General features: G+C 39.8%; 1 protein-coding gene across 4 annotated transcripts in view; it reads left to right on the top strand.

Moving 5' to 3' along the window:
• VTI1A (vesicle transport through interaction with t-SNAREs 1A) overlaps window positions 1-12,707 on the top strand; it is a 245,212-nt gene that overhangs the window by 4,903 nt on the left and 227,602 nt on the right. For all 4 annotated transcript variants that reach the window (XM_053389206.1, XM_053389207.1, XM_053389208.1 and 1 more), the window contains exon 3: window positions 4,136-4,246. In XM_053389206.1, coding sequence (XP_053245181.1) covers window positions 4,136-4,246 — 111 coding nt within the window. The remainder of the gene's footprint in view (window positions 1-4,135; window positions 4,247-12,707) is intronic.

Below are 12,707 nucleotides of genomic sequence, written 5' to 3'. Positions count from 1 at the left end.
TTGCTGGTGAATGAGATGCCATAGATAATGTAGATCCTCTTTTCAATAGCTTCTATGCAGGGATTGTAATATGTCAATTGGCCCTGGTTGCAGGCATCTCTGGTACCACTTTTCCTTTTACCCATCTGGTATGCTATCACTTAGACAGACAGACAGCTATAGATAGATAAAGGGAAAGGTAAAGGGACCCCCTGACCATTAGGTCCAGTCATGGCCGATTCTGGGGTTGCGGCGCTCATCTCGCTTTATTGGCCGAGTGAGTCGGCGTACAGCTTCTGGGTCATGTGGCCAGCATGACTAAGCTGCTTCTGGCGAACCAGAGCAGCGCACGGAAATGCCGTTTCCCTTCCCGCCGGAGCGGTACCTATTTATCTACTTGCACTTCGACATGCTTTCGAACTGCTAGGTTGGCAGGAGCAGGGACCGTGCAACGGGAGCTTACCCTGTTGCGGGGATTCGAACCGCCGACCTTCTGATCGGCAAGTCCTAGGCTCTGTGGTTTAACCCATAGTGCCACCCGCATCTAGATAGATAGATAGATAGATATAGTTTAAACTTATTGTGAATCACCCTGGACTTGTGAAATGAAGGGCAGCACATAAAATCAAACTAAAAAATATAGTCTCATAAAACAGCATAATAAAATGGCAGATCAAACAATACTATATTACAGTCACCAGCGGGATTTAAAATGCCTACATGGATAAATAGGTTTTTGTCTGATATCTAACCCTAACCCTAGGCATTCAGAAAAAACTATAACCACTTTTATATAGTTCCAAAAGGAATGCTCACTAACTTCCAACATGTTTTCTGCACAAGACTATTTTTCATCTGTCTAAGGATTTTCAGTCTACCTGTAGGGCAGTGGAGGTAATCAGATGAAAAAAGGTGACTGGCAGTTTAAAAATATAAGATATAGAAGAATAAATAGTACAAGAATAAATAGCAGATAGCGATTTGGCATCAAAACAATCAGAACCTGTTGAAAAGCCTGACAAATGAATAAAAAACCCTTCAGTTGTTACTAGAGGGACATTGTGTCTAAACCAGGTTACTCTCAATGTGGGGAGGAAATCTCATAACCAAGTAGAATGCTAATGCTGGAAAGCTGGACTATTACAAGTCATATATATCTGTTTCTTACCTGTATAGAGAAACGAGCTAAAGCATCATCGTTAATGGTGTACAGGACCTGTCCAAACCTCCATAATGAACTGTACTTCAGGATATACTGTATCTCCCTTTACCTTTTCAGTCTCATCCAGAAGTATATTTACTTGAAGTTTTCTGAGCATTCATTTTATCATTCCTTAAAGAGCTTCCCCTATTTCATGATTTACCTTTAATTTCAGAGGTATGTAGGGTGAAGCTTCAAAGGGTGGTGAGAAATGCTGAAAGTCTGATTGCAACTGGGAAACTTATTTTTAAGAGCAATGAATGAACAGTAATCCAATAGCAGTCCAAATTGGATTTTGTACTATAGCTTAGATTCTGCTTCTCATATTTACTATATTTCATGTAGAAAAATAGGTCAAGACTAATTAAAGGAGAACTGATGTATCCTTCAGCTCTTGAGGTGTATAAGGGAATGTTTATCTATCACATTTTATGGATTGGTTAAAGCAATCCACATAAGGTACTCTGACCTTTGACTCTGACCTTTGATAGATCATTTAATCTATCCTTTAGCTTCTTTGATCAACATGTAAGGATGACAAGGAAATTTCCTACCTCACATAAGTGATAAAGGTAAATTATTAATTACAAAAGGCATTGATAACTAAATAACCATAGGACAATCTCTCCTTCACCATAGCTCTTTAAGAAAGAAAGAAAGAAAGAAAGAAAAAAGCTTTTTTTTTTAAAGGACACTGTCTCTTTGTGGTAACCAATCACTCAGTCTACTTCTTTCTGCAAAATAGTTCTCTGTCTTTTTAATGTTGGAATGAGTAGAAGTTGAGCTAACAGCTCATTATTTTCCTCCTTGTGTCATAATACGAACAAAATTGGCTGACTTTTCTCTAAGATTAAAAAGAATATCCTGTTTTAACATTTCCATCCTAATGATGATCTTCATTTAATGTACTTCATTTTTTGTTCATACTTTTGTTTTCCGATCTTGTTGCTAACACTTTTAGACAGGTGCTTAAAGCAATTATTGACTTTCAGCAATTACTTAACATGTTGGTGATTAATGTCAAGGCTTGCATATAAAAATCAATTTTAACAAAACTGGCTAAGGAATACAACTCATTAAAAGGTCTCCTGAACAGGTTGAAGTAAAAATCAAACTTGAAACATTGCCACCCAAAGCATGCAGTTTTTACATAGCAGTCCTATGGTGGGATTGGATTTAGGCAATCTAACTCTGCTCATATCAGGTTGCTGATCATTTGTTTCTTCAAAGTTAAACTAGCTAATCATTTTAATTGCTTCAATTCATTTGTTCTTCTTGGACAGATTCATGATTCTAGTCATTGTCAGGAGCTACACATATGTATATATTGCCAGTGTGAGATCCTTTGGAAGGAGGAGTGGGATATAAATTTAATTATTATTATTATTATTATTATTATTATTAATAATAATAATAATAATAATAATAATAATTTATTTTTATTGTCTATGCTTTCCCCAGATCTGCTAACATTTTACAAGGAATTTGTGGAAAGGGCATCTCTGTGCACAAATTGCCAGATGTGGGTTAATGGGTCCAGTGAATATGTAAATGAGACAGATATCAGTTTTGTAAACTGATATAGAAGTACTTGACTTGCTTACACTATCAGGATCTTACTTTCTGTATCTTACTATCTGCACAAAGGAGGAACATACAGTGTTTCAGCCTCAATCCCTTATTTTTAGGTTGTTCAGCTATCAGTAAATTAGTAAACTCTGCATATTGCTCAACTGAAAGTAAGAACGTGATATTTTTATATGATGCCTTATCCTTAGAGGAATAGACGATTTCCAGTGTCTTTGATCTTTCCAAGGATTTTGTTGTTCCTAGCTTACTGCAACCTGTGTTTTTTCACCTTTGGGGAAAGATGTATAAAAGACGTTTGTGTGAAGGTGCCTTATATTGAGTCACCCGCACGAGCCACCTAACCTGGAACTGTTTATGTCCACCCCCAAAAGCTCACCAGAATCTCTAGAAGAAGCTTACTCATCCCTGTTATCAAGGAGCTTTTGTTTGTAAAGCATATCCATAAATACATCCTCCCCAAACTTCTTCCACTGCCACAACTTTTCTGTGTATTGAAACTCATAACTGAGAACAGTATCACCTGAAATAACATAGTAAAGGAGTGTAGTTAACCGCATATTTTTTCTCATCCTTTCCCCATTTCTTTTATTTTCACAGGTATTTTTAGAACTGCCAGAGATCAGTTTTTGCAAAACTCCTGTGTAGTTAAACCACTAAAAGAATGGGACTGGGAGAAGAAATTTGGAGAAAGAAGTGTGAATATGTAGCTCAGGAACAACAGTTAAATGGAGGGCTCTGAAGCAAAGGAAAAATTATGTGCAAGTGGCTATTTCACAGGATCACATGTTTGAGAGTAACAGCTCAAGCATGAGTTCTCCAAGGTCATAGCCCAAAGGAGTTCAGTGACATTATTAATATTATTATATTTATTTATACCCTGCCTTTTTCCCTGACAGGACTCAAGGCAGCTTACATATAAATATAAGAACCTCTAAAAACATTGAAAAAGGGTCATTAAAAAGCTATTAAACATCAATGGAAATAAAACTAGATACATATATAAAAGCTATTAAAGCCATACTAATAATTACTATAAAAATAGCATGGCAGCAGCCCTTTCATTAAAAGCTGCCAGTCCACATAAGTTGTTGGAACAAACAAGTCTTCACCTGCCAGCGGAAGGACAAGAGGGAGCCAGTCTAGCTTCTCTGGGGAGGGACTTCCAAAGTCTGGGAGCAGCCACCTAGAAGGCCCTCAGTGCAGGGAGAAAAGTTGTCAGGTTATTGCTAAATGGGAAAGCTGTCCGACTTCCCTCCTGTCAATGCTGTAGTGCAGTAACCCTGATGTAGTGCATGACCCTTCCTGACTTAATTCAACTTGTCTTTTCTCTCATACACCCTTCCCCTTCTTGTTTTTAATTATCAGCTGGAACAAATGGAGCTTGAAGTTCGAGAAATCCCTCCACAGAGCCGAGGCATGTACAGCAGTAGAATGAGGAGCTACAAGCAAGAAATGGAAAAACTTGAAGCAGATTTTGTGAGTTAATTCATGTATGGTGTTTTGTGAGCGGAAACATGTTGCACCTGCTGCCAACAAGCCTTATCTTCAGCATTCAGCAGCATTCAGCTGCTGTAGTGCTGAGGTGGGGGACCTTTATTTAGCCAAAGAGCTACATTCTGCTGTGGGCAACCTTCTGTAGGCTGTATGCTAGGCTTGGGCAGGAACAGATACAAAAATAGGCTGAGCAAAAGATGTGATTCTTATATAGGTTACATTCCAGCCTTGCCAGTGTCAGAAGTTTCTATACTCTGTCTCTCTCTCCATCATGGCCATTCTGGAGATCCTTTCTTAGGCAGTATTCACCATGTTTTAATCTTCTGTCATTCATTCAACTATATGAATGACAGAAGGCACAGATACATCTCCCCAGTGCTTCCCCCCCCCTTAAAAATCTTTAGGGGTACTCTCATTTTGACTCAAGAAAATCACAATTTTATAGTTCAAATCAGGAAAAATAAATACAGTAAATGGACAAAAGTACAAAGATTCACAGAATGTTTAGGGGTATGCGTATACCTACGTTCCCCCAGAAAAAATGCACTGCATCTCCCAGCAATTAGCTCTACAATGGTGATCTGTTTTCTTCGTTTTGGCTAATACATTGTTCCTGTACTCCAGGCAAGAGGTATTAAAGGAGGTGTGATTTAGCATGTATTTTGGTTTGCCTTGCCTTACACAGTGATAACAAATTGACAGAAGCAAAACTGGACTTCACAATAGCCATATGTCACAATGTGGCTTCAATTCAAGCTACAGGCTCTCCCTTACTTGTTCTCGAGATCTGCCCATGTATTCCAAGAGGCAATGAGCCGCCCCGAGAGACAGGTAATAATAAATCAAGTTGTTAATGTGCCACAGTTATTATTAGGGGAGTCACATAGATTATTTGGAGTTTCCACTATTCTAGAATAGTTGTGTTAGGAGAAGCAGCTCTATTAGTTCCTGTTGCAAAATAAGGAACTATTTAAGGTACAACATCTGAAGTTCCCCGTAGAAGGCTAAGATGCTACTGTGCATCTTACATTTACTGTGTGGATGAGTAAAACAGAGTTTATAAGTGCTCCCTTTGAGCAGTCATGAAATAGCTATTTTAGTAGTTGCAATGATCCCACAGAATAAAAAGCACAAAGCAGATAAGAAAATACTCTGTACTAGTTTTTAAAAGATAGCATGTACATACTGAAAAGAAACAAGACAAAAATGAAAGAACAAAACTTGTTTTATGTTTTGCCTGACGTATATAGTCTGCTGAAATGCAAGAAGGAAGCTGCAGCTAACATGATAGAAAATCTTTAGAGCTGTTTTCACTGATTGCAGTTTAGAAAGCCCTATGGAGTTTATGGTTGGTCAGGTTTTTTATCTACTTTGGAGGCTCAAAAAATACAAATGTGTCTTTTAAAATTGTATCTTGTTGAGTGTTGTGCAGTTAGCGCTATCTTGTGGCCAAATGTGGAGTTGCAATTTGCTATTTGCAGGAAAGTCTGCCAAGTGTACTTACTGTATTGTTTTAAAGGGAAATTGACAGACTGAAACAAGTTAATAGCAGTTTTTGTTAACTTGCCTGCTTTTTGAGAAACCAGTTATTCCTATTTCAGTATTGCAGGTATATAAATGAGCATCCTCTTCTAATAATGCTGTGGAGAAAACATTACCATTTTGCCATTTGAAAACCAATGTACCGTATTTTTCGCCCTATAGGATGCACCGGCCCATAGGAAGCACCTAGTTTTCAGGGGGGGAAATCAAGGAAAAAAATATGATTTCCCCCCCGCAGCTCTGGGAGCAGCGGACAGGCTGCATGCAGCCTGTGCGCTACTCCAAGACCTTCTTCCTGCTTTTGCGGGAGGTGGCGGAATTCCCCCACCTCCTGCAAAAGCCCACAGGAGCCGTGCGCGACTCCTGCGGGCTTTTCGACCAGGAGGGAGAAGGGACTGAAACAGCCAGTCAGTCCCTTCTCCCTCCTTGGGGAAAAGCCCCCAAGAGCGGCGCGCTCTTTAAAGGCTGCGCAGCTCCTACGGGCTTTTCTAGGAGGTGGGGGATTCCCCCACCTCCTAGAAAAGCCAGCAGAAGCCGCGCAGCCCCTTTAAAGAGCGCACGGCTTTTGCCTGCTTTTGCGGGAGGTGGGGGAATTCCCCCATCCCCCGCAAAAGCCCACAGGAGCGAGAAGGGACGGACTCTGCCAGTCAGTCCCTTCTTCCTCCTTGGGGAAAAGCCTGCTTTCCCCCACCGCCAGCCTCCAAGCCAGGTTGGAGAGTAGCGGGAAGGCGTCACACATCTTCCTGCTGCCCCCCATCCTCTGGGGCTGGCGATGGGGAAAGCGCTGCTTTCCCCCACCGCCAGCCTCAAAGAGCAGACTCTCCTGGCTTCAGCGGAAGCAACGCCAAGGATCCTGCATTCGCCCCATAAGACGCACACACATTTCCCCTTCATTTTTGGAGGGGAAAAAGTGCGTCTTATAGGGCAAAAATACGGTATTTTTCATATTATAAAGCATTTGTATGGATGGAACTGAATATAACTTAATTGTATTACTATTTGTTCCATAATGGAAACTATAGACAATACAATTTTCTCCCTTGAGGACATTGCCTAGTAAAAACATCAGGTTCCAGTCAGTACAGGGTATATAGTCTCAAATTTTAACAGAAAGATAGCAGATTATGCTCTGCACAAAACTGGGGACAGTTAAGGGATATAGATTTCTGTGAATTCTGATGCAAATTAACCTGATCTGTGCTTCTCGACTAGTGTGCGAAATGGAACATAGTTCTTTTTTCAGATTCCACACTTTTGTCCCACAGGGTTCTGTCTTGCCCTCCCTCTTGCTATTTGACATCTATTTAACAACTACATGAAGCCACTAGGAGCTGTCATTAGTAGATTTGGAGCGAGGTATCATCAATATGCAGATGAAACCCAGCTCTAGCTCTCTGTTGGTTCAGCAGTAGTAGTAAAGGTTTTCGAGCACTCTTTAGAGGCTGTGATGGGCTGGATGTGGACCAATAAATTGCAGCTGAATCCTGAAAAGAGAGAGGTGTTCTGAGTTCTCAAGTCCAGGAGGTGTGGAAATGGCATGTTCTAGACATGGTTACACTCTCCTGGAAGGAACACGTCTATAGCTTGGGGCTACTGGATTCATCACTATTAGTGGAGGCTCAGATTACCTTACCAGCTAGGAGTGCCTTTCACCAGCTCTCATTTGTTTGCCAGCGATGGTTCCTTTTGAACATAAATGGCAATGGCAATGTTGATGATGATAATGATAATACTAATACTAATACTAATACTAATACTAATACTCCTGCTGTGCTAACATACAGACTGGATTACTGTGCTGTGCTGTACATGGAGCTGCCTTGAAAACAACTGAAATTTCAGTTGGTCCAAAGTGCAGCAGCCAGATTACTGGCTTAGGTTCCATTTTAAAACAGCTGCATTGGATGCTAGTTCATTTCCAACTTAGGCCCCAAATATATGAAAGACTCCCTACACACACTCTCAGTTCAGCAGAGGAGGACCCTTTTGGTAGTTATACCACCCTCAGAAAATTGGGTGGGCAGTCTGGCAGAGGATGTTCTCTGCAGCATCTTGAAAGTTGTGGAACTCCCTTCCCAGAGCAATGTGTCTGGTAGCGTCACTAGACAGTTTTCGTTGAATACTGAAGATTCTTCTCTTTATTCTTATTTTTGATACCTTAGGTGAATATTCTTAGGACCTATCTTATTTTTGGGATTGTAATTTGTTTTAAACTGTTTTTAACATTCTGTTTAAGCTGTTGTGACCTGCCTTGGGACTTTAGGATGAAGGGCAGGTAACAAATCAAATTAACTGCAGGTTAATATGGAAATGGGATGGAATGAAAACATGTGAAATTGACATGGGTCAGGAACAGAGTAATATATCCATCCCTATCCACAACATAGTTCATAGTGTTTCATGCAGAAGGTCTCAGGTTCAGTCCTCAGTATATCCAGCCTAAAAATGTCCCCCATCTGAGAGACATCACTAGTGCATATTGAGACATTTGGCCTTATTGTAAAAAGCAGCTGGTGTTTGTGTACATACACATACTGATTTGCCTGTATAGTCTCTAGGTGAAGCTGGAACCCAAGGGGTTATGCTTTTATGCAGGCCCACCCACGTGCCTAGAGATTTCTCCCTTTCTTTTTCCAAGCACTCCAGAAGAAAAGAACTATTCCAGGGGAGAGTGACTATACAACAGGCACAGGGAATCTCTGGCTCTTTAGATTTTATTGGGCTGCAACTCCTATCAACAGCAGCCAGCAGAGCAAATTCAAGGGTGATGGAAACTGCAGTCCAGCAAGCATCTGCAAAAGCATAGGTTCTCCAGAAGTGAGAGTCATTCATTCATTTTCTTGGCATGCTGCTATCCCACAAAACAAATCATGCCCAAAGCGGCTTACAACAAAGAAAACAGGGATACATTTCAAACAACCACAAAAACAATTCATAATTTACACAGCAAATGAATAACATAGTAACAACTTCGTAATAACATAGGGAAACAATAGCAAATATAGTAACATTTTTAAAAACCACATTTCAATACTATAACAAGATTACTTAAACAACATGTAGCATCCAGTAGCAGAAATAACTAGGGAGCTTCACATTTTCACCTTAGTCCTAGAAACATGTTGCTCAATGTCCCTCTCCTGCAGCCACTTGCAACGCTTCCAAGAGTAGGTTGTGGGGTTGCTGGAAACACCCCTCCATGATGTTGCTGCTATAAGGGTCTTTCAAAATAGCCAAACAATGCCACCTAGGGTGGCATTGAACTAGTTTTACTCAGAGTAGACTCATAGAAATTGATGCACCTTAGTCATGTTCGTTACAGTGGTACCTCGGGTTACAGACGCTTCAGGTTACAGACTCTGCTAACCCAGAAATACTACCTCGGGTTTGCTTCAGGATGAGAACAGAAATCGCGCAGCAGCGGTGCGGCAGCAGTGGGAGGCCCCATTAGCTAAAGTGGTGCTTCAGGTTAAGAACAGTTTCAGGTTAAGAATGGACCTCCAGAACGAATAAAGTTCTTAATCCGAGGTACCACTGTATTTAATTGGGCAACTCTGAGTAAATTTGTTGAATGCCCTCCTATTGTTTTTTTTACACCCCCCCCCACAAAACTTTCCTGTTTCTTTTAAGAGTGTATTTGCGATATACAAATGTACCGTGTAATTAGATAGTATATTTATATAATGCATTTACATTTTTGCACATTGTGCATTATATGTAGCATGCACTTGGTGCCAGCCGCTCTGTCTGCCATTATGTCACGGAAAGCAATAATAAACTTATTGCAGGTATATAACAATTTGCAACTTAAAAGGGCTGTGTTTGTCTATAAAAAGTGTACTGTCACTCTAGAGAGTACTTCTCACAACCTGTGAATGAATAATGATTTGTAGTTTTTAGGAGAAACTAAGCATTATGAGACAGCTGGCTGAAACTCAGTGGTATCCCAAGTTCCTGGCCAGGTCATTCCTTCTTCAATTGAGAAGGGCGTATTAAATTTTCTTCTGTGGCTTGCATACATGACAGAATTATATCTTTATTAAACTTACCAGTGATGAAGTGATATCATTGAAGGAAGTGTGAAAGACAATTTAACAATTTAAATTTATAATTAACCTCCATGGCTATGGATGACTTAATTGAGATTCCTTAGGGAACATATCAAGTTAAGCTCACTTTATTTTTTCCCCTCCTGAGCCTTTAGGGTTCTGCTTGCAGAATCTTGTTCTATGCATGGCTAGTGAGCTGCATCAAGAAGGATTTTGAGAAAGGGTTGGAACAGCAAGTTAAAAGAGAAGGGCAGATAGGTTGATTAAGTAATAGCATTCCTCTCTAATTAATTTAGGCCACTGTCACTCTTATTTAGATGTATTTAATAAGCAGCTTAGTAAATTGAAGGTTTCAATAACACAATCTGGAGTTTCTGTGCTATTAAAAATTCAGAGGTGGCAAATGATGACAGACTTCCCCTTCCTATGTTGTTCCTCTACTGGTTCCTTTACCTTTTTTGTTCATTTGTGTGGAGTCCCATTTGCTTTAACAGATGATAGATGAGTAGGAGCAAAAGGCAATAGTGAAAAAACGGGGTTGGGGGGGAATCTATTTCCCACTGTTTTGGAATTTTTATAAAATTCCAAATCCCTTGGTTGTGATAGGGTGATTATAAGGGCACTTTACTAGCATAGAAGTTTTTTCTTTGGATTATTATGCTATCTGAGAAGGGATAGGTTAAAGATATAAGGTTCTTTCATGGACTGAATCTTGGTAATTCTATCATCTATGGATAGGGATGAAGAAGGATTGCATTCAGTTCTCATTTTTAATTGAACTGACCTAATTTGTAACTCCCGGACTAATACATGGATTGAAGCATCATTATCTTTTAGATGTCACATATGTCTGAATTTTATAATAGTTTTTGGCTCAAAAATATTCCAAAATGCATTAAATAAATATGTTTAGAAATGCAGACATTGAAATAAAATATGACTTTTATTTCATATTTTAGTAGAAATATTTGTATGATTTTTTAAAAAGACAGATAGGAGGGAATGGAACAGACTTCTGATCACACGTGAAATTGACTCAGAAAGAAACCAATATCTTCATTTCTATCTGTGAGATACAAACTACAGTAGATACTGTTTTAGCTAAATACATGCATGGAACACATTTTCTTATCTCTAAAGATGCTCTCACCCTAGTGCTGGATTGATTACTATTGTAATTTATTCATAATTGTTGCTTGCCTATTTGAAGCTACAAGGAAACAAAATAAACAAAGAACCTTACTCGAGCAAAAATCCAATGCTCCAAGGCTGTAAGTTAGGGATACCAAACTATGACCCATATCTCAGAAGTGGGGCACTTCCAGCCCACAAACCAGATTTGGCCCACCAGGTCTTTCTATTTGTTCAGCCAAACTGCTGTCCAAAATCCATGCCCACCTGCCCCACACCTAATATATGTGGGGCAGGTACATATACAGCATAAGCAGGATCTCTGCAGAAAGCAGGATCTAACCTTTTCTGTAGAAAGTAGGTAACCCCCCCAACATCTGGCTTAGTGACTCACTGTCTTGCTCCACCTCTGCAGACCAATGTTGATAGGTGGGACCACCCACTTGTCAATCAGCTGACAATATTATGAGATCTGATGACTGATAAGTGGATGGTCCTGTCCACCTGCCAAGTTGGTTTGTGAAGTGAAGGAAAGATACAGATCTGGGCATCTGGGCCAATTCCCCATCCCTGCCACGACTCATATATTGTCCCTGGACAGTTAAAAAGTAGAAAACAAAAGACCTGAGGCTAAACAAAGATGAACACTTTGTATTTCAGCAATATTTGTGTGTGTGTTTATCCATAGTTTGTATCTATAGTGAGCATATTTTTGCTCTCTTCTCATATTGCTTTCTTTGCACCATAAACTGCATCCTTCCTGTCTCCCTTCATTTCTAATCCTTTGCCCCGCTTCCTTCCATGTGACATTTGGACATAGTCTGATGTTTTTCTTCAGTTTTTTCTTGGGGGGGGGGGTCCCTGTCTTTTTCCAGAAAAAAATAATATCTGTAATAAAATGCATGGTGGTTCAACCCAACAACTCATGCCACATGCTGAGGGGAAGCTTACCCATTCCCTTTCTTTCTCTTCCTCTCCCGCCGCCCACCTTTCCTGTCTTCAGGTTTGCAAGCATTCTACCAGGAAAACTCTTTTTTGACACTACCCTTTGAGACACAGATGAACACTTGATAAAAGTTTCTTTGGCTCCATTCTGTACGTTCCCAGTTGATGATACAAAGGCTCCGTGGCAGAATGGAATATTGTTTCTGAACTTATCTGTGTAACATACTCAAAAGAACAGAGGCCACAGAGAATTCTGTTGGATCTGCCTCTATAGAAATTAATCAGATTCGCAAGGCTGGGACTGTTTTGAGAACCAAAGCCAAAAAAAAATCTAGCTAGCTCACCTAAAAATGTACCTAGCTGTGGTCTTCCTGTCTAGTGTTGAAATGCAAGTCTGTGTATTTGGAAGTTAATTGTCAGTCATTACAGGGTGCCTAGAGAGAGGAAAACCTGTCTTATTCTTTTATGGTACCCGGTAACTGGTCTCTTTCTTCCCTTTTTGTCCCCTCTTTCTCCAGTGACCATGATTCAAAGGTGATTTCATTAAAAGGGGAGATAGAACAAGAAAACTCTTAAAAGCAAAGATGCTGGAAATAATTATTGAGCATTTTCAGACCAATTCATCTTGCTTTCCTTTAATATCAGCACTAGATGGCACTGTTTGTTTGCAAAGAAAGTTAGGTTTGTGGATTTTGTGGGTGTTTTTTTATTTTTTTAGCTTTGGTAGTAACTGAAATTACTGTTTCATGAATAAAATATTTCTGGTGGGATTTGCA

This window comes from Podarcis raffonei, chromosome 5 (genome assembly GCF_027172205.1).
Source record: "Podarcis raffonei isolate rPodRaf1 chromosome 5, rPodRaf1.pri, whole genome shotgun sequence".
Taxonomy (NCBI): domain Eukaryota; kingdom Metazoa; phylum Chordata; class Lepidosauria; order Squamata; family Lacertidae; genus Podarcis; species Podarcis raffonei.
This window is presented reverse-complemented; position numbering and strand designations above follow the sequence as displayed.